Raw genomic sequence first — 24,013 nt, 5'->3', positions numbered from 1 at the left:
GCCTCTCCCCTGTTTAAGAGCTCCTTCCTGCTGGTGGATGTCTCCACACAGACTAGAGGCCTATGTGTCTGTTTCGCATGGCTGCGATCTTCCTAGGGAGCTGACTTTCCCCCCTTGCTGTGCTCAAAGATTTATTCCTTAGATGTGTGTGTTTGTATGAGTGAGATGAGTGACTTGAACCCTGGGTGCAGAGGCAACTAGCAGTTGTTTAGTTTTGTCACTTTGGTGCTGACACTGCTGTAACTCCTGTAGGAGATGAGGGTGCTGTGGTATCATTCTGTCATGTTGTGCAGGTGTGTCTTTGTGTGCGCTGCTCTTGAATCTAGTAGATGACAGGGCAATACTCCCTTATCTTTGACCACTCGTTAGCCCTACATCTGCCCTGCCCTGCTTAGTTTTCTCTAGAGGTGCTTCTTTGGCTGCCAGTTTTGGGGCAGATTGGATGCAGCAATTGTCTTCTTGGACAGGCTTTGCCAGGACAGGCTTGAGATCTGGCCCCAGTTGTGCCTTCAGTGCATAGTCGGTGTGGTGCTGGCTGGGCAGACTTACGATATGATAGACATGGCACTGGCATTTGTGCAGTGTTGGTGTGACATCTGAACAGGATTGGGCCGTCAGGCCTTTGCAGTTTTTCCATGATTTGCTTAAAGACTTCGCAATCCTAATCATACTTATTAGGGAGTAAACTCTATTGCAGGGGTGTCCAAACTTTTTGGCAGGAGGGCCACATCATCTCTCTGACACCGTGTTGGGGGCCGAATTAATTTACATTTCAGATGTGAATAAATTTACATAAATGAATATATTAAAGATGAACTTATATGAATGAATGAAAGTCTTGCAATAGCTCAAGGCCTATAAAAGGCCTTGCACAAAGCAAGGCTGGCCTTTCCTTTGCTGCTGCTGCAGCATCACAGACGTGAAACAACAAGCAGTGGAGGGAGCCCTCATCCCAAAGCTCACTCGAGAGGCCAAACAGTTGCCCTCACACTGAGAGCAGTTGTGTCGGGCCAGTGTGGGCTCCAATAAATCTCCGGAGGGCCAGAGGCTCATTGGAGACTAGGGGATCCCTGAGGGCCGCATAGAGAGACCTTGAGGGCCGCATGTGGCCCCAGGGCCGGGGTTTGGGCACCCCTGCTCTATTGAATACAGTGGGACTTAGTAAATATTTACAGGCATCCCCCCATATCTGTGGGGGATACATTTCTGTTACTTCCGCTGTTACCTGAAACCGTGGAAAACAGCAAAACCTACTCAAATCCCCCTCCCCCCATTGCATGAATAACTCACCTCTCCATTTGCAAACTCTCTGCAAAAGGCAGCATTTTCTTCCTTTCGCTTTGGAACAGGAAGCAAACTACAAGAACCTGGCTTATACACTGCATAGACTCAATTGCTACAGGGGCTAACGGGGCTGTTAGTTGTCAGAATGCGAACAGTTTTCAGAGACCATGGATAGGGGACACACTCACACACACATCCATATAAGACTGCTATAAATTTGTTTCAGGCACTCCAACCAAACAGACCTTGAGCAAGCAGATAAATTGAACAAAAAATAATGATGGGGTTGTTGAGATGTCAGTGAGCACAGCAGATCCATAGAAATCTGCTTTCTGTTTTAATCTGCTTTCTGTTCTAATGTGTTTTAGATCTCTTTCAAGAATAAACTATCCTAGGAGTTCTGATCTGCTGTTTTTGTTTCTTAAGAACCAAGCCTAAGTTGGCACATCAAGGAACAAGGTGTTTTTCCCCCCAACTAACCTTGACCAACAGCTTTTGCCAAGTAGTCAAGCTCCAATTATCACTTGGCCTGATCTCAGGGTCAATCAGAGGGCAGAGCCTTTCAACTCTGAACAGTTTAAGTTTCTCAGCTGAGCTGTTGCTCAGCTCAGGCAGGCACCTCCTTAGTTGCTATAGTTACTTTTCAGGGACATTCCAGCCAAAGTTAACCTTTTATTCTCCTTCCTTCTGCTGCAGCCTGGTTCTGCTTGGCAAATGCTTGCAAAGCAGGTCGGTTTTTGGAAACACCTAGGACCCTCCTTCCTAGGCTACAATTCAGTGCACCATTACTTAAGAATAACACCCATGGAAAGCAGTGGGTCTACTTCTGAGTAAAAAGGGCTGCAAATATATACAGCTGCATCTCTCTGCTGTGAACTGAATTGCACACTCTGTTATGTGTTATGGGTTGTATGTTGTATGTAGAGCTCCTGGCTTAACACACCAGACGCCTTAAAGGTGTCTTTGATTCATGGTTCTCCTCATGTCCACCTTAAAGGTGGATTTGATTCATGGATCTCCTGCAATGGTTCCCAACCTTTTTCACTTGCATATCCCTTGGCAGCCCATTTCCATAAATTGTACTCTTCATATTAGCAAAATGTTTGTAATAATACAAACCCTCATCTCCTCTCTATGAAAGCCCAGACTTCATGTATTCATCACAGTGTTTTTATCTGTTTGAGGAACAGAAGACTCTGCCCTTGCACTGTTTTGCACCAGAAGTGTGCTGAGAAATTCTGGGTGATTGATCACTTTCCATATTATGTTTCAGCTTTTTTACTGTGCTGGTTTTCAATCACTGGTTCATAGATGAATTGATGACCAAAAACTAGCTCTTGGTGGGGCTTTCACAGCCAACTAGCTACCTCCCTTCTTGCCTTGCAAGGCATTCTGGAGCATGACCTGCCTTTTTCTGCCATTATTTCATTCTTTTTCAATTAACCCTAAAGATCTTGTTGAGTGTCCCTGGGAGTAAGTGAATACCAGGTTGGGAACCACTGTTTTACTGGCATGTAGTTTACAGTGCACTTACTCTGGTAGTGTTTACAAAAAGGTGGTGAAGACCAGAATTTAAAAAAGAATAAAAATGTATCTTATGATCTTTTACTATATTTTTAATAAATTAGAGACTACAGTTCTTAGATAACAATTAGTGGTAGGTTATTTTTCAGGATCTGGCCTCGGGTAAAATCAGACAAAACTATAGTCAGACAACCCCCTAAGTTTAACCCCCAACTTATCCAAGGGTCATAGACAATTCCATGATTGTTGGCTCAAAATCTGCCCTCAACTTTAGATGGTGGGGTCGACTTATATGTGAGTATCTACCGTATTTTGTTTCTGTTTTTATTTATATTTCCGAAGTAATAAAAATACAGTTGCAGTTGTATCCTATGCATATATGCTCTGAAGTAACAGCCCAATCCTAAAGGCAGTGGCGTGGACAGCCCCAAGCCCCGCAGTGGGGCTTTGCAAGTCTCCGCCGGCTATTCTGCTGGCACAGACTTGAGGGACTTCGTGTTTGGCCTTCCAGCCCAACAAGCAGTTCAGGGTACAGTGAAGCACTCCTCCTGCCCTGGTTCCTCCCCCACCCCGCCCTCTCCCTACCTGTTCCACCCACTCCCCCACCTCCCCCCACCCTAATGCTTCTTACCACCAGCCAGCACTAGCAGGGCTAAGTGCTGTGACTGTTTAGAATTAGGCCCTTAGTCTCATTGTGTTTGGAAGGGTTTACTTCCAGGTAGATACAGGGGGTTAAACTTGTATCACTGTGTGCTGTGTTACAACTTTAAAGGGTGAGACCTTTGGTATAGAAAGGTCCTACAAACCGCAAAGAGACTGGGCTGCAGCCTATGGCCATAAAACTAGTGCAGGATTATGGTTTAAAGAAGAAAGTGGAGCTATCCGGTCGAGCACATCACACGGGAATAAATGTGCCCTCAGAATTGTCTTAAAAAGAAGAGCCAGAAAATATTTAATCCGTTTAATAAATCAGCATGTCTGTACTACACTTTCTTGGAACTAGAATCCCCACACGACACTCTTTTTTCACAGCAGCATTTAGCAGTAGTTGTAAACGGATTTCCAGATAAAGCCTTTGAACAGAACATTTTGTTCTGAGGGAGTGCCTTTATTGGCAGTCTTCTCCCAATTGCACATTCTTCTTGACTCACCTTGACTCAGTGCCCTTGTAATTTTTCTTCCTGAATCACCTCTTCAAGTGAGTGGGAAAGTTTGCCATCTTGAAAAGTTCTTCTAGATTTTGTTGTTTTTTTAGTCCAAACCATTTTATTTCTACAATTGTGTCAGTGTGTGACAGTATAAAAATTATGGGTGGTGCTGTAATTGACAGTATATTTCAAACTTGTATGTTCTCCTGTGTGTCCTGCGTGCAATTTAAAAACTAGTGTTTTTATGTTCATGTCAAGTCATGCATTCCTCTTCAGAGATCAGTGATTGTTCTTTTGTGTACAAGCCTGATCCAAAAGTGTAAGTAACGTAGGTATAAATTGGGCTTCTCCACTGATTGATGGGGAGTGTTCTGTGAATCCTGGGAAGTGAAAGACAGGTAAAAAATATTTTTCTAACTTCATATTTTTTACTCTCAGGGTCTGTCTTTTCTCAGTTCTTGGATAGCAGCCAGGCTGGAGTGTGTGCTACTGTTTTAGGTTTGTGCAGTTTCAATTGGAGGGGAAAGCCAAGCAGTATGAGATCTCTTTTGGTTGTGCTCTGAAATACAAGGAGGTGGTGGGTTCCATGGCATTCTCTTGCCTTGGTCCTACTCTTTCCTTTTCCTCCCCAGAGTCATAAGCTATTTTGTGGGCTTCCCAGCATTGGGTCACATGACTTTGCTTCTTTGACTTTGATTCACAAGACTTTGGTCTTGAATTCTCTGGTTCGCCATGGACAAGATGTGTACCTCGTGCCTCTTAGATGCTTGACATTTTACTGATTTCAGTCACTAGGGAAATTTGTGGTTGGTTAGAACACAAAGTTTTGAAAGAGTTAGCAAATGTTTCTCTAACACCCCCCCCCCCACTCTTTTTGAGGTCCAGTTTAGATGTGATGCAGATTGAAAAGAACTTGTTAGAAGTTCCACATGCTCAACATTGCGTATATTGAGATCGATGGAACCTCATTGGCAACATTTGAACACCAACATTACATATTTTCAGTCCTCTGGTGTTCTAATGTTGCTCCTGTAGGCAGATCCATGTGGAGTACTGACATGGTTGCATTTGGTTGTGCTGGAACTGAGGCTTTTTTGGGTTCCCTCCCTCTGCCATTCCATTCCCCTCTTTGCTAAGTTTGAATGTCCTTAGGAGCATGACAACCATGCAAGTTCTCTTCCAGCTCAGAAAATACTAGAAGTGTAGCCTTGATATATTCTGCTATCCTCAGTTATACCACTTACATACATAAGGTTATTTGTATATTAATTTTAACATCTCCATTAATGTGTGACTTATAATCCTGCATTCTTCAGCATGTCAGATTTGATATCTCATTCGTGACAGTAACCAATGGCCTGTAACTTTTGGGCCAAGGGATGAACAAATGGCCCAAAACTGGTTGTCGCAGGTGACATCTGGCACATCCAATTCACAGCTTTTTTCCACGGTTGCTGAATCCTTCTGCACAACACATGCTTAAGGGCATCAAAGCTCGTTACAAGTCTTCAAAAACAACTAGAACAGGTGGTCCTAAAACTAGTCTAAGTGAGGAAGAGCTCAGTTAGATGGGACAGAGGTAAACATGTTTTTTCTTCTTCATAAATCTGTCCTGTACACAGTATCTTGCTTGTGAGATCTTACTTGAATAGGGAGGGGCGCCAAACCCTCCTCCATCTTGTGCCTTATGGATCCACGGACAATGTAGACAAGCAGTTCCCAAACTTTTCAGCACCATGACCCACCTTATCCTCTGCAACATGATGCTCTTGGTAGGGCTACTATGCCTTATTGGGAGGCCCTGGAGGCCTCTTCTGGGAAATGTTAACCCTGTGACCCACTCCATTGGCGTCTAAATGGCAGAAGTGACCAGAAGCTACTTCTGATCAAACTGGGAGCTGTGTCCACAAATCGGAAGTTGCTTTCAGTCATTTCCACAGGCCTCAGATTGGCCCACGGGAGCTAATAGAATGGGTTTGTGGCCTAGTGTTATCTGGATGAGACCTCCAGGGCCTCCCAATAAGGCATGGCAGCACTACTATGGGAAGGAGGTCTGGTCTAGAGGGTAGAGCCTCCGGTAGCCCAAAGATAACATCAGAAGGTCGCTAGTTCGAGGACACCGGCAGCTCCCTGAACGACTGAGAATGGCGAGACCTTGAAGCAGCTGACAAGCCCAGCTGAGTGATTCCACCTGCTCTTGGTGTGAGCAAGAAGCGTCTTGCCCTCCATTTGAGAGATGGAGCTGCTTGTCAGCCTGCGTGGGAGAACTGGAGGCCAGAAGTGAGACCAAACCAGGAAGATCCATTCTGAAATGTTGTTGGTTCTTGAAAGAGAGAACCTCTATGATTGTAAAAATCCCCTTGAGGGATTTAGAAATGCCTGCCTATGTAAACCGCCTTGAATAAAGTCAGAGGAGTAATCTGATGACCAGAAAGACGGTATATAAATACCTAGTTTGTTTGTTTGTTTATTACTACTACTACTACTACTACTACTACTACTACTACTACTACTACTACTAGGAACGTTGTATGTCAGGCCCACTGCACTCGGAAACCACAGTTTGGGAAACACTGGCATGGACAATAGTGAGCTAGATGGTCCTCAGTTTAAGGCAACTTCCTATACCTTACCTTACCTTCAGTCTTTTGTACTGGACTGTGCTGGGATGTCACACATAAGCCACTCCATTATGGGGAGAAAAGCAGGATAAAAATTTAGTAAATATTTGAATTCACAAGTAAGAAAAATGCTTGGAGCAATTAACTGTAAGGAATTAAGGCTCAGGAAAGGGGAAAGCTTCATTGCCCACCTCCCACAGACTGCTTTCCTATTCAAGCAAGACCATTTGCTCTCTGCTCTATATAAAAATAAAAATAGATACATAAATAATGGCTCTGCCCTGACAGGTTTGGGCCCAAAGGTCTCGGGTAGAGAAAGGGGCATCCCTCAGTAGTAGAATGTCGCCACATCACCAGGTCTGTCAGTCAGAACATGTGGACTTCAGAATCCAGGGGCTTCAGAACCCAGACTGACCCTTCATTGCTGGCATAACAGTTGCTAGTCAGGGAGCTCCCTCTATTCTGAGGTTAAAAAAAAAGTTGGAGGGAGTTTTATAGCTATTTTCTGTTTACAGGAATTTGTTTTCAGAGCTTGGACTTTTATCTGGCTTGATCTGCTTTGTGTTTCTGATGAGTGGGTGTTGCATTTTGAAATGCTTTATCCTTTCAGTTAAGGAAGGTTCCACCTTTGTCTTCTCTGCAGATTACAAAGAAGATGGATCAGAGAGGTCCATAGTGATGAGGCAGGACATATCACACTAGTTTAGCCAACATCTCAACCACTCAGTTCATAGTCCCAGAATATGGTGCTGCTACTTTGCTGAAGTTAAGCAGATCTGGGTCTGGTGGCAGAGTTCCTGGGAACACCACATATGACATCTTGAGTCTATGATGGAAGAAAGGTGGAATATAGATGTAATAAATAAATACAAGCCACAGTACAAAATGCTGTTGCATGATCTGGGTATGGACTTTTAATTACTCAACAGGAATAGCTCAACCCTGCCTGCCTGTTCCCTGAGAGCCCTGAAGTATGAGACCCAGTGACAGAGAAGGTTTTTTCCAGCATGCCTTTCATGCCAGATGGTTGAGTTAGAGATTCCCATTGTGGATGCATCTGGTGGGGATTCGGCCTCCATGGCTATGCATTCCTATTTCAACTGCAACTCCAAATGATAATGAATCAGTGTCCCTGGCAGCAGGCAACATAACACCGCTAGGCCACATCTGCTGTGCCTAGCCCGTCCATCCAGCTTCCCCACCTCACCCCAAGCTTTTCCCCTGGGAACAACCAGCCATATAGTGACTTTGCAGGTCTCTGTAGCCCACAAGGAATTCTTAGAAGGCTAACCTGAAGGAGCATCCTTTCAGCAACTGCTCAGGTAACCAGATGGTATAATGAAGAAACTAGCTGGGGGCCCTTCAAACTTAGGTCACTGCATCACTCTACAGCAGTGATTTTTAACTTGTGTGCTGTGACACATTGATATGCTGTGAATGTTCCACAGGTATGCCATGGGAGTTTGGGATTTTCTTAGTTGGACCATTGGAAATGTGAGCTCCTCACTGGCAACCTGGTGTGGATAGTCAGTTGTCAAAAAATTGATGGTGTGCCCTGAAAATTTTAGCACTCTGTCAGTGCACTATGAGATGAAAAAGGTTGAAAATCACTTCTCTGCAATGTTCCTGTGTAGTGCCTTTGGAGCCTGGTGGCTGGAATCAGTCTCCAGTCCATATCACTAGCCTTTCCTAGGCAGCCTCTGCTTATAATGGCTGGTGGAAAAATGGAACAGCCTGTGAACATTAAAATACCTTTAACAATTGTCTATGTGATGGTTTTAGTACATTTATTGCATTTCATTGTATGTACACAAGTGCTGGTTTTCTTTCAGGTAAGCATAAAAAACGTGAGGTCCACTGTCACAATATTTATATGGTTATGTAGTATGTTTAATACTTTGAATTTGCTTCTGAAACGAAACAAATCACCTACACAGTACTATTTTCTGATAGTTTTGATAACACTTGGTTAGCATTACATAGAGAAGGATCTGCCTTTCTGTTCTGTTCCCAGTTGGTTAATATTAACTCATTTGTTCTTACAAACTTACTCAGCCATAGCTACATATGGAAAATGTTTGTCAAAAACAGTGCTTTGTTTTGCCTCTCTGGTGAAATGTTCAAATGGGTTCTAAAATGGTTCATATTAACACTTCCATATTCATCTATTTAAGGTGAATTGTTTTCTCTTCCCTATATAATACCCCCAGTTAGAAAGTGTTTCTGTTTACATTTGATGACTCATAAATGAATGTGTGGAGCTGCCTTCACTGAAAAATGTTGTGTTTGAAGTGATGTGAACATTCTGACTGGGATTGTTAATGGCCTGTTTTCCTCTTTACCAGTATAAAATTATTGTCCTCTAATTTGTTAATATTTTTTTCCTCTCACCACTGCTCTTGTAAAAAAAATTTCAAATATTAAAAATGATAAACATTAGGATCAGAATTACACATGCCACTTGAAGAAATATATGCAGAATATGTATACAGTATGTATATGTTACTTTGATTTTATTTGAACGTGATACTTGCATTTTTCCTGGTCCAGAAGTTTTGATATAGAACGTGGTGGGGTAGGAGAAGAGAACAAATAATCCTGCTTTAGAACAAGATTAAGCAGGGACTATGAAATAAATGTTCAGATATTTAGAAAGATGCCACTTGCTCATGCTTCTCTAAGGGGACTGCACAGGAAGCAGTGACCTCTCTGGAAGATCACTTAAGCCTAGAAATATAGCTCTGTCTAATTACAAGAGCACCTCAGGGCCCAATCCTGTCCAACTTTGTAGTGTCGATGCGGCCGCAATGCAGCCCTTAGGTAAGGAAACAAACATTCCCTTACCTTGAGGAGGCACCAGTGAGTGCTCCCCTGCCACAGGCTGCAGCGCATGTCCCATTGGCATGATTGCGTCAGCGCTGGAAAGTTGGATAGGATTGAGGCCTCACTAATTAAAGAAACTACCTGCAGAGACATGGGATAGAGGCTGTTTTGGTTGGAGTCAGGTCCCTTCTGCGAACAGACTGTATAGTCCAAACAAAGGCCTTGGCTTCAAGACTTTCTAAAATAAAAGGAACAGAGAGGCCTGTCTTCCATGTGTACTTATTCCTTTTTCTCCTCCTTTGTCCCTAGGCTTGCTCTAGGTTATCTAGTATATGAAGAGGTTTTCCTGTGTCCCATTAGCAGTTGCCTCTTCTTCCTCCATCCCCAACAGCATTTGAAATATGCTTGGCCTTACCGTTCACGGTACAGCATGAAATCTGTGCATTCATAGCATTGTTTGCTGCTTGCTTTAATCAGGAGGCAAATTCAGCAGACCTGTATTGCGACATGGCCTTTATAAGGTTTGGAACGCTGTCAGCTTCTAGAGCTTGATGGCCTACAAGAACTTACACTGCATGTCTAAAATCATCCTGCAAGTGCTCTTGGCATCTGCCCTCTTGAACTCAGGTCACATAATTGTCATTCTAGCACAAAAGGGTAGTTCCTCTTACAGTTTTGGACAGGAATGTTCTTTTTCATAAACATCGTTTGTCCTGTCCAACCACATCTGATAAGATTGGGTACTGAGTTAGCATGGGGAGAGCAGCTTGCTTTGGGATGACGCTCCTCCTATGGCTGCAGGCAGAGCTGGCATTTGTTTAAACTGGAACAGGAAGTAGAGGAGCAGAAGGAATTTGCAAGGCAATATTTGACTTTTATTTGAGTATTGTCAGCGTCCCAACTGCAAACAAGATTTGTTTGTCACCTGTCCCTTTACCTAATGAGAGGAAAATACAGGTGTAGGGACTACTCCACTCGTCATCACTGGTTCTGGAAAACACACCAGGGGAAAAAAAGAGGACACCATTTGGCATATTGCATAGATGGCTTCACACAACTTGTAAGAAATTCCTCCGTTAGAATGACTGAAAGCTGTGAAGGAGCTAACCACAAATGCCAGCTCAGGCCCACAGGAGAGCCTGCAGCCCCATCTAACAAAAACCTTAAAAATGGCTCTTGCAAATTGCCCTTCAGAGTCGCTCTCACTTTAGATGTCTCCTCAGACTCTTGGCCCTTCACTTCCAGAACTGTGCGTTCTTGCAGCACTTTCAAAAATCCCTTTTTGCTTACTTTCTTGGAACTGATGAGTTTCCTACACTTTTTGCACCAAAACAATATCCATGCTCTTGAATGACTTGAATACCCATATGCAATAGCTAAACCACTTGTATTTTCCTCTTCTGTTGAACCTTCTTTATTCTCGAAAGTGAAATGTCTGTATACTTTTTCACATAAAATAACTATTTATGTAGTCTTTACATAACCCATGATATAATGGGTGACCATAAGGGAGAACATATTTGCTCAAAAACATTTGTTGCCTTAACTTAGAGTGAAGAATTGATTGTATTGAGTACATTGATGCACAAACCCAGATTTCGCTTGGAATCCAGATTGCTGCCCAGGAAACAGAACTATAATAGAGATTTCCTCCTGTATGCATAAAACCTGCAATGCCAGAGAAATTGACTGAAACTGAAATATGCCTTTCATTTCTTTTGGGTATTTTATTGCATATATTTGAATTCATCCGCATGTTACACCTTTGTATTTGCAGAGGAGACCAGAGTCTGGACCAAACTACTGATTTTGTCTAACAAAAAATGCTTAAGCTTCTTCTAAAGTTTCTCACAGTCACAAAATGAAGACTGCAGCGATTACATGAAATCTGCATGGTTGCAGTGGTGCCTCAGAACACAGACTCTGCTAACTAAGGGCCCAATCCTAAAGTGGCCCAGCGCTGGCACTGTGCCATAGTATCGGCGCTGGGTGCTATAAACATGCCATAAAGTACATTTATGGCACCTTCAGGTGGGGAGTGCCAGTGCTGGGCCCACGCCAGTCAGGCACCAGGCCCAGTGCCAGCAAGAGGAGGACGCACCACTGCCAGGGATAAGTGTGACTGCCGGGCAATGGTGTGGCCTCAGAGGGAGGAACCAAGAAGGGAGGGGACGGGAACTCCGCTATATCCTGAACTCTGTCTTGGGCCAGAAGGCCAGGCATAGAGTCTCTCAAGTCTGCGCTGGCAAAATAGCCGATGCAGACTTGAGAAGTCCTATTGTAGGGCTAGGGGCTTTCCCCAGGGGAAGGGAAGGCTTTCCTCGAGGAGACTTCTGGCTGCCTCCCAGTGCCTGCTGGATACAGCAATAGCCACCTTGGAGCCACTGCTCTAGCAGGTGCTGGGAAGCTCAGGATTGGGCTGTTTCATAAACCAGTAGCTTCAGAAAGCTGTAGGTTTTACTTTTTCTTAATATGATTCTTGGCAGTCATCGTTCTGCAGTTTTTACTAACATGCCTCTTCGAAGCAGTGAGATTTTTTTGTTGGGAAAGGGCCTTTTGACCACTGCTCTTGATAGAGACAACAGCATCTTGTGTCAGTTGCTGATCTGATAGAAAAGTGAATTAAAATGTGTACCTCTTTCTTTTCCCTTCCCCAAATTTCAGGTTGTTAGAGCTGCTGAGGAGGCCGCTTCCACTCTGGCCAGCTCCATCCACCCTGAACAGTGCATCAAAGTGCTATGCCCCATCATTCAAACAGCTGACTACCCAATTAATCTGGCTGCAATTAAGATGCAGACAAAAGTCATCGAAAGGATCTCAAAGGAATCTTTGCATCAGCTCCTTCAAGACATCATTCCTGGGTTGTTGCAGGTATATACTACCCTGTGTGAAATCATTCAGTCACCGTGTGTGTCTGCCTGTCTGTGTGCCGTGTGTGTTCTTGAACATTACAGCAGCTGCCTTTCATGCTTCTGGCAGGCTAATTAAGATTATTCAAGATCAGACCATATATTTGTCACAATGTTCTTTCTTCAGTCAGAACAGCCTGCCCTCAGATAACCTATCTTCCTATCAAGGCAAGCTTGTTCTCTAGTAGCCCCGAGATAGCAGTTGTGGAAGGGAGGCACCACTTAGCTGGAACCACTAGGTGTTGTGTAGCATAGGTCTCCATAGAGATCCTCTGTCTTTATTGCCCTGCCCTCTTGGCAAGCTATTTCTTCACTAACTAGTAAAATAAAATTAGCTAAGAGATAAATCAGGGTCTTCTCTGTTGTGGCTCCTGTATTTGGGGATACTGTTCTTAGAGTAACCCATTTGAATCTGAGCCTATGTACTTTTTGAAGGATCAGTTGAAAAGCTGATTTTTAGACAGACTTTTAAGGATGTCTTCTAACTTGAATAATTTGCTGTGGTGTCACTGGGCTGAGTTTGTATTTTTTTTTTTTTTTTAGAGAATGCTGAGATGTTTTTAACTCATTTGTAAAGCTTCTGGATTTTGCCAAATTGTATATATAGAAAAACAGCTACATATTTTTAAACAAATCTGATTCAGTGTCAGCATCTAGAGGGGCCGTGTTGTTGCTCTAGATGTGGTCAAGTAGTACCTCATTACAACTCAAAGTGTAAAGCTGCGTTCCATTATATTCCAGTATATTCCAAAGTATAAAGCTGCATTCCAGAGTCAGACCATTTGTCCATTTAGGACCCAATCCTAACCCAATAGATCTACTGGTGGAATTCACCTTCCGCTAGGGGAATTGCTGCCACAATGTGTCACTGTGATGGCTTAGGCAATGAGGTTGTCAGCACACATGGCTGGCAGTATGTGCGCACAATGGCAACAGAGGAGCCACCTACTGCCAGCACTGATAAGTTGGTGGCAGGGTGGGCGGTGGGAGGAATTGGGCAGGGAGGGGGAGGAACTGAGTTTCTGGGCAGGGAATGGCAGGCAGGAGATGGAATAGGGGAGGAGTGAATCCCAGTGAATGCCAGGATCCTATCCATGTTCCTTTCTCTGCCTTGCTTCCCTCAGTTCTGTACTGATTCAAGGAAACCCTCTGGGGCAGTGGAGGCTTGACCCAGGTTCCCTTAACTCAGGGAGCTCACAGTGATTGCCCCCCCCAAGAGGATGCAGTGTGTGTCCCATTGGTGTTTCTGCATCAGCAGGGGATGTGTGTGTTAGGATTGTGCTGTAAGTCTAGTATCTTCTACAATGACTGGCAGTAGTTTTCCATGTTTTCAGGTAGGTCTTTCACTGTGCAACCTGGAGATGCCAGGGTTTGAACCTGGTACATTCTGCATGCAGAGTAGACACTCTCTCATGAGCTACAGCCTCTCCCCAAACATTAAGTTTGCCCAGTCTTATCACATTTTCATGCTTCAGATACTTGAACACTAAGGTTTATATACAAGCCAAAGTGAATTGTGTTTTTCTTGACCTGTGCCTCAAAGAATAGGAAAACGTTGGCAGCAACATTTATTGATTTTTTTTCCCTCTGAAAGTTTCTAGACAGCAGTCTTACTGCACAAGGTCAGAGCCAAGTTATGCCCTAGAGGCACAGCCCTGTGTTTGGGGCAGACAAGAGCCATAGTATAGTAAGAAGCTCTGGCAGTTTTCCAGCTAATTCACTCAGCATCCCTAGTTGTCCTAAAGAGTGTGTGGTGTTGAAGTTACTTTGCCGCTCAGTATTCAGATGGAGCAGGTCTCTGCTCTCAGCTCAGTCTGCTTGAAAGATTCCTGTGCCAGTGCTCTTCCATTGCACCACTCAGTGGTACACAAAATTCTGGAAGAAACAGAGTGCTGTACTTAAATGCTGTCCAAGCCTTCTTCGGTTGAATCAGTGTTTTATTGTGTGTCACAAGCAAATATATCAGGAACTGTAGTTGCGGTTGTCAGAGCATTGTGAAAATGAAAAGAGTGTGACGAGGACAATTTTCAGCAGAAAAATGATCAGCTGAGAAAGAGTTAGTATCCTTTCCTCACTTCCAGTGTTCCACTTGGATTACAGCTTCCTGAGGCTGCTTTTCTTCTGAAAAAAACCAACTGCTAGTCTTCAGTACAGGGCTTTTTTTCCCCTCACAGGGTTTGCATGCAACTTGTCCAGCACAGAACTTCTCTTTCAGTCAGCTGAACTTGTCAGTCTGCCCATAGCTCCAGTGTGTCTACCCAGTTTTGTTTGTGGGGAGCACATTGGTTAGGATAGTGCAGTCCGTACTTGAGGTTCTTCCTCTGGGTACACCTGGCCTTTGCTACCAAAGAGGAACAAGTTACTTTGTCCTTGCTCAATATGAGGAAGGCTCCATCAGAATGCACAGGAGATGTTAAGTCAGAGGTTCTCAAAGCAGGGCATCATGACTCCCCAGCTTGAGGAGCTCTGTCTCTGCCTCTCTAAGGGGCTAGGAGGGGAGGATGCAGCAATATGATCCCAAAACTGGAAGTGGGCTGCGATCTTTATTTTTAGATTTTCTGAGACTTGGGTTCCCTGCACCCCTGGGAGGCTGCTGATGGTGGTGGTGAGTAGAATGAAGCCCCTGTCACCCCTGGCAGTGGTGTGATCCTGGGGATCACATTGCTGCATTCCCCCCTCCCCTGCAAAGACCTACTGCGGTTCTCAAACTCCCAGAGAATTTGGGAACCACTGGGCTCAGCCATATGGGTTTTCTTTCCAGTGAAATGTGGCAATCATATTTAGCTATGCCTGAGAACTGATAAATATAAATCATATATATATTTAGCATAGCTAAACATGATTGCTACATTTCACTGGAAGGAAAACACATATGGCTTGAGCCCAGTGGTTCCACAAGTCCCATGTTTGAGGGTGAGGTCACACCAGTGCTTGGGAAAGTCACTCATAGCTGGATTGTGTCACACCTTTTCAAATATGACTCAAGTGTTTTGCTTTCAGTCTGTTCAAAATACTGTTCTGTCATGTTCACATAGTTCATGGAATAAAGACTATAAATTAAAAATAGCCTAAGAAAAGCATGGGATTGTATGAGTTAAGCAAATTATTACCTTGTCAAAATGAAACCAGATGTTATGATTTACAGTTGGTCCCTTTTTCCACAATATGACCTGCCTTTTATTTAATAAATAAATAAATAATGCTCAGTAATGAAATACTTACCCAGTGTCTCCTAGTACTCTGAATCTACCCAAAGTTGACCAGAAAGTGGTGGAACAAATAATTTTTAGGTGGAAGCCTAGAAATAGAGCTCAAGAACTCTGTACTAAAAATGGATGAAGGAATTCATATTTTATACTTTATCCCACTTGTTAAGAAGAAAGTGTCCTGGTCATATAAAGTCCATAAATTTAGTCCATAAATGAAGCCACAGGACTTCAGAGGCACTTACAATGAAAGACGCCAGCATCTCCGAGACACTTTTCTCAATAAACTCATTGGTGATTCTCCTGGACGGGTGCTCATTAAAGACTGAATTCATCAGTGCAATTTTGGCCGTGCTGCTTCTGGCTTCAGCTTTGGTGGGACAAAACCCATGAGATTTTTTGCAAGATCTGGTCTAGTGGTAGGCAGCAGGAGAAATGTTGGGAATACAGTATAGGCTGAAGATATTTGTATAATTCCCCCAGCAGAGGTCAGTCTTTGCCCAGGGCACAAGCAGATTATAAAGCAAAGGGGCTTTTCCTCTTCCTGGGGCTTCTTCTGAATTAGGGTTTTCAGCAATTACTCAGGTACTTTGTGCAATTTAAACATATGTCCCCAAGATTGTGTTTCTGTTGAGGTAATATAGTACTGCCCCAGCATTTAGACAACAATAGGCAATGCTATATTCCCTCAGCAATTATGTCTACTGATTTGGAGAGCAGTATGTAAAATGTAGTTCTGTGCATGTTGTGGTTCCCATTAGACAGCAACTTTACCATCATAAATAACATACAACATCTCTGCCATGAAGCCTGTGTAATGCCTGTGTGATGTCTGCATTGTGTAATGGTGTTTCCCATTATGCTCTCCCATTGTGTTACTTAAGCAAGGGATCTCTCACACCTTCAGCAGCAACTAAGTGGCAAGCAATCATAAAGTCATAAAACTTTGCGCTCTCTCCTTTGCAAAAATTTTCTTGGTTACAAATTCACAACCGTACCCAAACCCCTGTTGGGCTTACTTGAGCATATGGTTTTCTTATGCACAGGGACTACCCACTTCTCTTTCAGGGGCTTTGCTGTGTACTCTCACTATTGTGTCTCCATGTGAGATAGAGAGAAGTGGGTAGTGAGTACCCACTTTCTATCCCATCTAGGAATTTTGGGGAATGCCAGCTTTCAGGGGCAGGGAGGAGAAAAAGTCCTTCTAAACTGCAGAGTAAGTTTGAATATACAGACACTGTTTAAAATAGAAAAAAGTATCTGTACATGTCAACCAAGGGCTTCCTTTCTTGAACACAAGATATATTGTCATGTTAGCCCTTGCTTAGGTTTTAAAGGGAGCAGGGTCCAGTCTTCTGCTCTGCTAACAACTCAAATTTTATTCACTGAGACAGCCAATCCATTGATTAATAAAAAATAAAAGGGACATATGCATTCCATCCACTGATGAGTTGCATAGGCTAAGGCAATTGTTTGTATACACTCTCCACAGACCCACTGTGCTGCTGCCTCACACACACATACACCACATATGGCATCTGTGACAACACAGTTAGTTGCAGTGTTGTACCACATTACAAGGTAGGTAGGATTTAAGGGCACTACCTACAGCAATAGTGGATTCCCCCCTGCTACATACACAATCCCCAGGAGCGTAGATAATGGTTCTCTGTCTTGTATCCTAGCTTCTGTGTATCAGTTGCCAACGACCTATGTCCAAACGACAATTGGACATAGGTCGTTGGCAACTGATACATAGAAGCTAGGATACAAGACAGAGAACCATTATCTACACTCATGGGGATTGTGTGTGTAGCAGGGGGGAATCCACTATTGCTGTAGGTAGTGCCCTTAAATCCTACCTTTTGCCAATATCAAATTGAGCTTCTTTTTTCAGTATATCTCTTTAAAATTTCTCTTGGTTAAACTGACATTCTGTTTCTAAATACTACTTATTGTAGCAAAATAATTGAATTTCTAGAACCATCCACATTGAATAATATAGTCAGGAACCATTTGCCAACCAGTGGTCTATGAATATGCAAATTTCACCTAAATTTTTTTAAATGTCAGTTTCCCAACAGACTTAGCTTCTACACTTATGGTTTGTCTGTCCATCTTAACCACAGTGTGGAACCTAAGCATATCCTTCATGAATAGAAACATCTTCTGTTTGAACAAGGGGGAGAGGTGATTTTTGCAAATGCTGCTGTCTACTATAGCCCCCCATACCGCATGCCACTGTGACCCAGAGGGTTCTCAGTTTTCATAAGTATATTTTCAGGAGTGCAGGGGGCTGCCAAGGGAAATTGTCAAACATTTCTACTCATACGAGTCAACCCCATACATTTAATTAAGCAAGATCTTAGTATTTGCTATTACTGCAGTGAGATTTTTATACATCTTCTGTGAAAAAGCACTTTCTAAGTGGCTAGATCTCCATTGGTTTAACTACTCGTAAATCTTGTTGCAGTGATGCAATAGCAGCTGACCTTTGCAGTGTCCCCACAGATTTTAACTGCCTCCTTTCAAGGTGTCATGCACCTGTCCCATTCATTCTTTTGACTCTTGCCATTGGAAGAAAAGAGATCTTGAGAAGAAACTTTTGACTAACAACTCTTATATGTTGTTTCTAGGGCTATGACAATACAGAGAGCAGCGTCCGCAAAGCCAGTGTATTTTGCCTCGTGGCAATTTATTCAGTCATTGGTGAAGAACTGAAGCCTCACCTTGCACAGCTCACTGGGAGCAAGGTACATACATAGTTTCTTGTGTAACATCAGGAATTTGAACAGCATGCATATATGGTTGCTGTAACACAGTCATTGGGCAATCTTTAAAGCCATAGTCCCCAACTGGTGTGCTGGCTTAGCAAGTATTTAGAAGCACCTGTGTGTACATATTAAAAGGTTATTGAAGTATTCTGTAACATCTTTCAAACTGTGGATTAGTTGTGGATTTCAGATTATTGTTAGATCTGGAGAAACATTGCTGCCTTTTGTGTTGGACTAGAGATAAGGCCCCCCTAGCTGAATTGTTGAGGAACTTCTTCTCTACCATAGCAGCGTGTAGAAAATATAAAGACATATAGGTGTGACACAAAGATAATGGCAAAGCACCATTGCCTTGATTTCTTTTTTTTTTCCACTCCTGGATCAGGAGTGGAAAGGTTACAAGAGCATCATAATAGCATCAAGGGAACCCCAATTATTAAAAAAAATAACAGTTTTGTGTTTAAATGAAGGTGTATCTGTTCCTTCTGCATCCAGTAAAATGGAAAGTCTAGTAATGTATAAATTCCCATTCATTAAGTTCAGAAATAGGCTCAATAAGTAGAATAAAAAGCTAATAAGAAGCCAGAAAAAGCCCCAGCTGGGCTCTTCCTTCCAAGGCAGGAGACAGGCAGATTCCCCCTGCATTAATGGGCTTGGGGGCAGGCTCAAGCCTTGTGTGGTTCTGCCTCCAAATGAAGGGGGGGGGACCTTCAATCTGGGCAGTGAGAAGACCTCATATGGGCTCAGGGAAGGGGATTCTCTCACAGTTTATCCTCCCTCCAGGTCTCCAGGGAATTCATAGGGAGTTTCACAGGGAGACAATATTATTTACTATTTCACAGGGAGTTATGTTGACCTCTGACTAATGGGGCTGCTCTCCCTCCAGGCCTCTGGACTTCTCATTGGCCTTTCCACCTGGCTGTATTCCCTGGGGCCATGCCTTTCCTGCCTATAAGCCAGCCTCAAAGCAGCCGAAGCTCACATCCCTCACCTTTCCATCCCCTGCCTCATGCTCGCTTGCATGCAGGTTGGGGCAGGTTGTCTTCTGGCCCCAGTTCAGTCACCCGGTGCCCTGCCACAGCCATGAGGCTTGGGAGGCCACCATTTGCTGGTGACTGTGTGGGGATTGGCAGAGCCTCAGCCCCTCCAGCCTCAACCCATGTCAATCTCTGGCACCATTGGTGGGCTCTTTGAATCCTCCTTTGCCAGTCCACTCTGCTTGGGCTGTGGTGGGTTGGGCCTGGTCTCCAGCAGGCAGACTGCTCAAGCCCAAGAAGGCTTATGTTTTAGCCTACAGCAGTGCAGCAACCTGTTGTCCAGAGCTGTTAAATACTCCCTCAGGCAAAATTTACTTTTTCCTAAGCCTTTTCTGAAGTATGGACTCCAATGTACATCAGTAACATGACAGGGCTGAATTTGGCCCTCAGCCTCTTCCATTAACACCTCCTTCACTGCCTGTTTCCCTTGCCTCCCCAAATACCTACTGATGGCAGGAGCAGCTACAGATGGGCCTTTCAAGAGGCCTCTTTGCAAGGTCCCCCCTGCTCCCTGGCAAAGCAACCAAGTGCCTTTATAGTTTTAAAATGTGTTGGAGTGCAGACATCAGGCACCTTGGAAATTCTGTGTCCTGGGGCTACTTGCATTTGGGATTCTGATCAGCAGAGCAATCTCCCTTTTGCTGAAGCACTGCTAGGTAATTTGTGGGTCAGAAGGGGGAAGGTTACTGCAGTAACAGGCAGTAATTGCAGCATGGCAAACTCATTGCAAGCCATACCCTTGCTCTCTTATTAATGAATTCAGGAGAGGTGAACTCTTAAATTCGCTATTACAAGTGCCCCAATTTTTAACACTGGCATATTACTGCTTAGAATTTGTATATGTCGCCTCACTGTTTAGAGGGGTGTAATTTAAGGGTTTTTTTTTAAATGTAAAGGTAGAGAGGTGTTTGTTTCTAGTGAGTAAGATAGTCTTTCTGAACACAATAGGCTTACTTCTGAGTAAGGTAAATAACATAATTTTCAAACACCTCTAAGCATAGGATTAACAGTTCAAGAACAAAAGTATAACTGAATGGCTTCATTAACATACTGTGACATCCAGCACATTAATACAACGACCATTTAGTACTGTACCACCTGATTAGCAAGGTGCACTGATCTGTGGTCAGGTTACCACTTATGATCCATGGTCGTAAGTTCATATTGTAGAAATAGCTATGGAAATGAGAACTGGGTTGGAGCTAATAATGAAAAGCCATCTCTTTGGTTTTCTCTTTTTCAGATGAAGCTCCTCAACTTGTACATAAAGAGGGCCCAGACTACTAACAGCAACAGCAGCTCATCTTCAGATGTTTCCACGCACAGTTAATGGAGATTCTTTGGACATACTTGTAGACATAGAAGCAATCAGCTGTGCCTCTCAGAGACCCTCCCCTCATCAGCACGCTCCATCCGCTGACAGAGGCCATGCAGATATTTATTGCAATCAGTATTTTAGTCTTTTAAAAGCTTTTTATTGTAGGATATTCTTGGTATTGAATGTAAAGAAAGTAAGGCCTGGGGTTGCAGTCTTCATTTAAAAAAAAAAAAAGTAGTCGAAAGCCATACTTAAACACACTGCAGGTACCTGCTAGTTTTCCAAAAACCTGGTAGGGTTCCAAATCTGTGTAACACATTAGTGCTTGAATCAAAGGGAGTGTATTAAATTAATACAGAGTTTGGGTTTACATGAAGTTATTTAAACTTGATAAATTCTCTTTTCTTTTAAATGTGAATTTTGGAATAGTTCCTCCCATTTTTCCAATTTCTAGAACATGCCATGATTTTAAAACTCGGTTTGAAATTTGGTATTATCTGGCTCTTTTCAGAAGAAACCTGTACAGCTACAAGATCAGCTTGTATGGTCTCCTCCAATAATATTTTTTTATTATACCATCATCTGAACAATGCAGGTTGTGGAAATTCCCCTGAATCCTCAGCAAATGAGAGATGGTGCAGCTGTATACGGGAGATCCCATTAATCCAAAATAAGTTACTTTGAGACATGCTTCTGTGTTGATTGTTCAATTTTGTTTTTCTTTAGTATGCATTTCATTATTTCCTTTTTTCTTTTTGGTTATAATTGATGTGTTTTCCCTTTGAAGGAAAAAACTTAATATGGCTGCAATCAGCTGTTCTGCTTTGTATTTAAATATTTTTGTTATATTTGTTTTGAATAGCTTTCCAAATAGTCTTTTTCTGACAGTATTTTTTAATATCCTGAAACTGGTAAGGGACGACCCCCCATTTATTTAACAAAAAAAAAAACCTGCAAATGTCTATAATATATTCTAACTTTGTGCTCTAGAGGAGGTTCTACCGATGACGTATCTGTTTGCTTTTTGTTTAATTGCTCTTTAAATGGAACTCTGTTCTTTTGCAGTATTTGTTAGGAACTAAATTCCTTTGGTAACAATTTTCTCTAACACTATGAAATCTGTTCGTATGCACTGAGAGTGAATGCACTGTAATGTATCTGAACTGGTGGAGCATCAGCACTGTAACTATCAGAGGAACTGACAACCATGTCTTAGGAATCATATATGGAATTTGCTACAACGCTTCAGCCCTCAGTAAGAAATATGTACTTTCCAGAGCTGATTGGCTTTCTTGGAACTGCAACTCAGATAACCAGGCCTTCCTTTCTGAATAAAAATACTGCTTTGTTTGTCAACAAATGCTTTTTAGTGTGACACTTGTTCTGTTAAAACTACCATCAAAGGTTCCCCATCCTTTGAGTACTTCAGGAGTGTGTCAGCCACCCTAACCCCCCATGCAATCTGGATTATTTATAATCTTGTTTTGTGTACATAGCAACTAATTTTCCTTCTCTTACAGTGTTTGGCATGACCCTCTTTCTTTAGGTAGTACTCAAAGGGCTAGCTTAGTTGGCATCCATTTGCTTTCTTTAAAGCAGTACAATGGAAGGATGGGTGGGGTCTCTTGGGCTGCCAATCCTTAGATGCTGGTAGAGACAAATATGCATGTTCTTGGCATTAGCTGCCAGGTGGGGAGGGCATCATCTTTTTCCAGCACTGTCTAAATGTCTGCAATTGCCTTTTCCTTGCTGTCTCCTTATGCAGGGCTTTAACTTTTCAGACCTTTTGAAAGAGAGAAGTTTCTTTTCTTTGTATTCTCCATCCTCCCCTACATCCACTCCCTCTCCACTCCAGGCCTTTATATCTGAGAATCTGTACAGAACAACCCTGCCTGCTGTCTGGTTGCCTTAGATGGTCACATCCATGCTGTTGCTGGGGCACACACTAGTGTTACCAGGGCATGAGCAAACAAACCAATGCAACCCCTTTCACCATCTGAAGTACTGTAGGTCTCTTATGTAGTGCTGAATAAACTGAGGCATGTGGCTTACTCTGAAAAGGTACACTATGTGTGCTTGCCTGGATTATAATACACAAGACTTTTTCTATTGCTTCGTACTAGCTACTCAATAACCCTTATAAGTAATGTAACTTGCAACATTGTCATATAATCTTCTTTCTACTTCCCTCCCAGCCCCTTTATTTATCAAGTGTAATAGTTCATATTAAAGGACAACAGAGAAATGTTTGTAGAATGCTGCAGGACTTTGCTTACAGTAATAATGTTTTAAATGGGAAAGATGGGCCACTCAAAACAGTCAGCCATCAGAAACAAAGTTTGTTGGCACAGTGTTCACATGCATGTATTTAATTTCTATATTTGAGTTGGTTATTTTATTTTAATTTTTTTGCGCTTTTGTCATGTTACATCCATATCTGTATTTATATCTTATTTGTTTCACTTTTGAGTGTATCATGGCAAATGTACAGATGTTTTTATGTTAACATTTACATGATAGAATTTGCTAAAAAATAAAACAAAACCTTTTGAGTTTGCCGTAGAATAAATGAAAGTTAAATTTAAGTCCTCATGGGAGCTTTTTTGCACTAGAGAGCCTGGTCATAAAGGTAAACTGATCATCAGGGTGAAGACTGCCTGAAGTGGTTCAGGATTTTTCAGACATATGACTGCAAGACTGGATCACTTCTTTGCAAACATCTTGAAGTCATTGGTTCATTATATCTTCAGTGTACTGAAATCTATTGAGCTTAAGTTTTTGCTGAAAACCAAGCAAGTTTTTCTGTTTGTTTTGAAAGATGTTGGCACTAAATATTCCAACTAAAGTTCAACTTTCACTTCCACTTCAGGAATATATTGTACAGGTAATATTTCTCTGTTATTAGTACCTGCTCTAATGTCAAGAATCAGAACAATTAAAAGCTGTGTCAGATGGTTGAAAGCAAAGATTCTCAGAGACAGTGACAAATTTCAGGATACCTATTTTAGTCTGTTGAAGTAAAAACTACCAAGAGTTTTGTGGCACCTCTTAAAGGCTAATAAATTTATTGTGGCATAAGCTTTTGTGAGCTTCATTCTGCTTCATCAGATGTATGAAGTGGTCTGGAAAGCCAGTAGGTGTCTATTCATCACTAGAAATGAGGAAAAAATCAGAATTGGTCCCAAGAAAACACAAGAAACAGCAACAGGTATAGCATACTTCTGTGCTTTTGGTATCTATATGCAACTTACATATACATATCAACATTTGACCACAAAAATTCTGCCACAATAAATGTGTGTGTAGAAATAATTGCATACTATTACTTGTTCACTTTTTAATTTTTTTTTTTAAGATGCAGGAATGTCA

The 24,013-nt window shown here is 42.5% G+C and overlaps 1 protein-coding gene across 6 annotated transcripts in view; it reads left to right on the top strand.

Annotated features, from left to right (window-relative positions):
• The window catches only part of CLASP1 (cytoplasmic linker associated protein 1), a 213,446-nt gene extending 190,196 nt beyond the window's left edge, over positions 1-23,250 (top strand). For 5 of the 6 annotated variants that reach the window (XM_066611749.1, XM_066611747.1, XM_066611748.1 and 2 more), the window contains 3 exons: positions 12,065-12,271; positions 18,152-18,268; positions 20,570-23,250. In XM_066611749.1, the coding sequence (XP_066467846.1) occupies positions 12,065-12,271; positions 18,152-18,268; positions 20,570-20,656 (411 nt within the window). In that variant the 3' untranslated portion in view covers positions 20,657-23,250. The remainder of the gene's footprint in view (positions 1-12,064; positions 12,272-18,151; positions 18,269-20,569) is intronic. The other variant, XM_066611750.1, reaches the window with a different exon arrangement.
• The last annotated feature ends 763 nt before the right edge of the window (positions 23,251-24,013 follow it).

Source organism: Tiliqua scincoides, chromosome 1 (genome assembly GCF_035046505.1).
Source record: "Tiliqua scincoides isolate rTilSci1 chromosome 1, rTilSci1.hap2, whole genome shotgun sequence".
Taxonomy (NCBI): Eukaryota; Metazoa; Chordata; class Lepidosauria; order Squamata; family Scincidae; genus Tiliqua; species Tiliqua scincoides.
The sequence above is the reverse complement of the archived record's forward strand: the minus strand, read 5'-3'. Positions and strand labels throughout refer to the sequence as shown.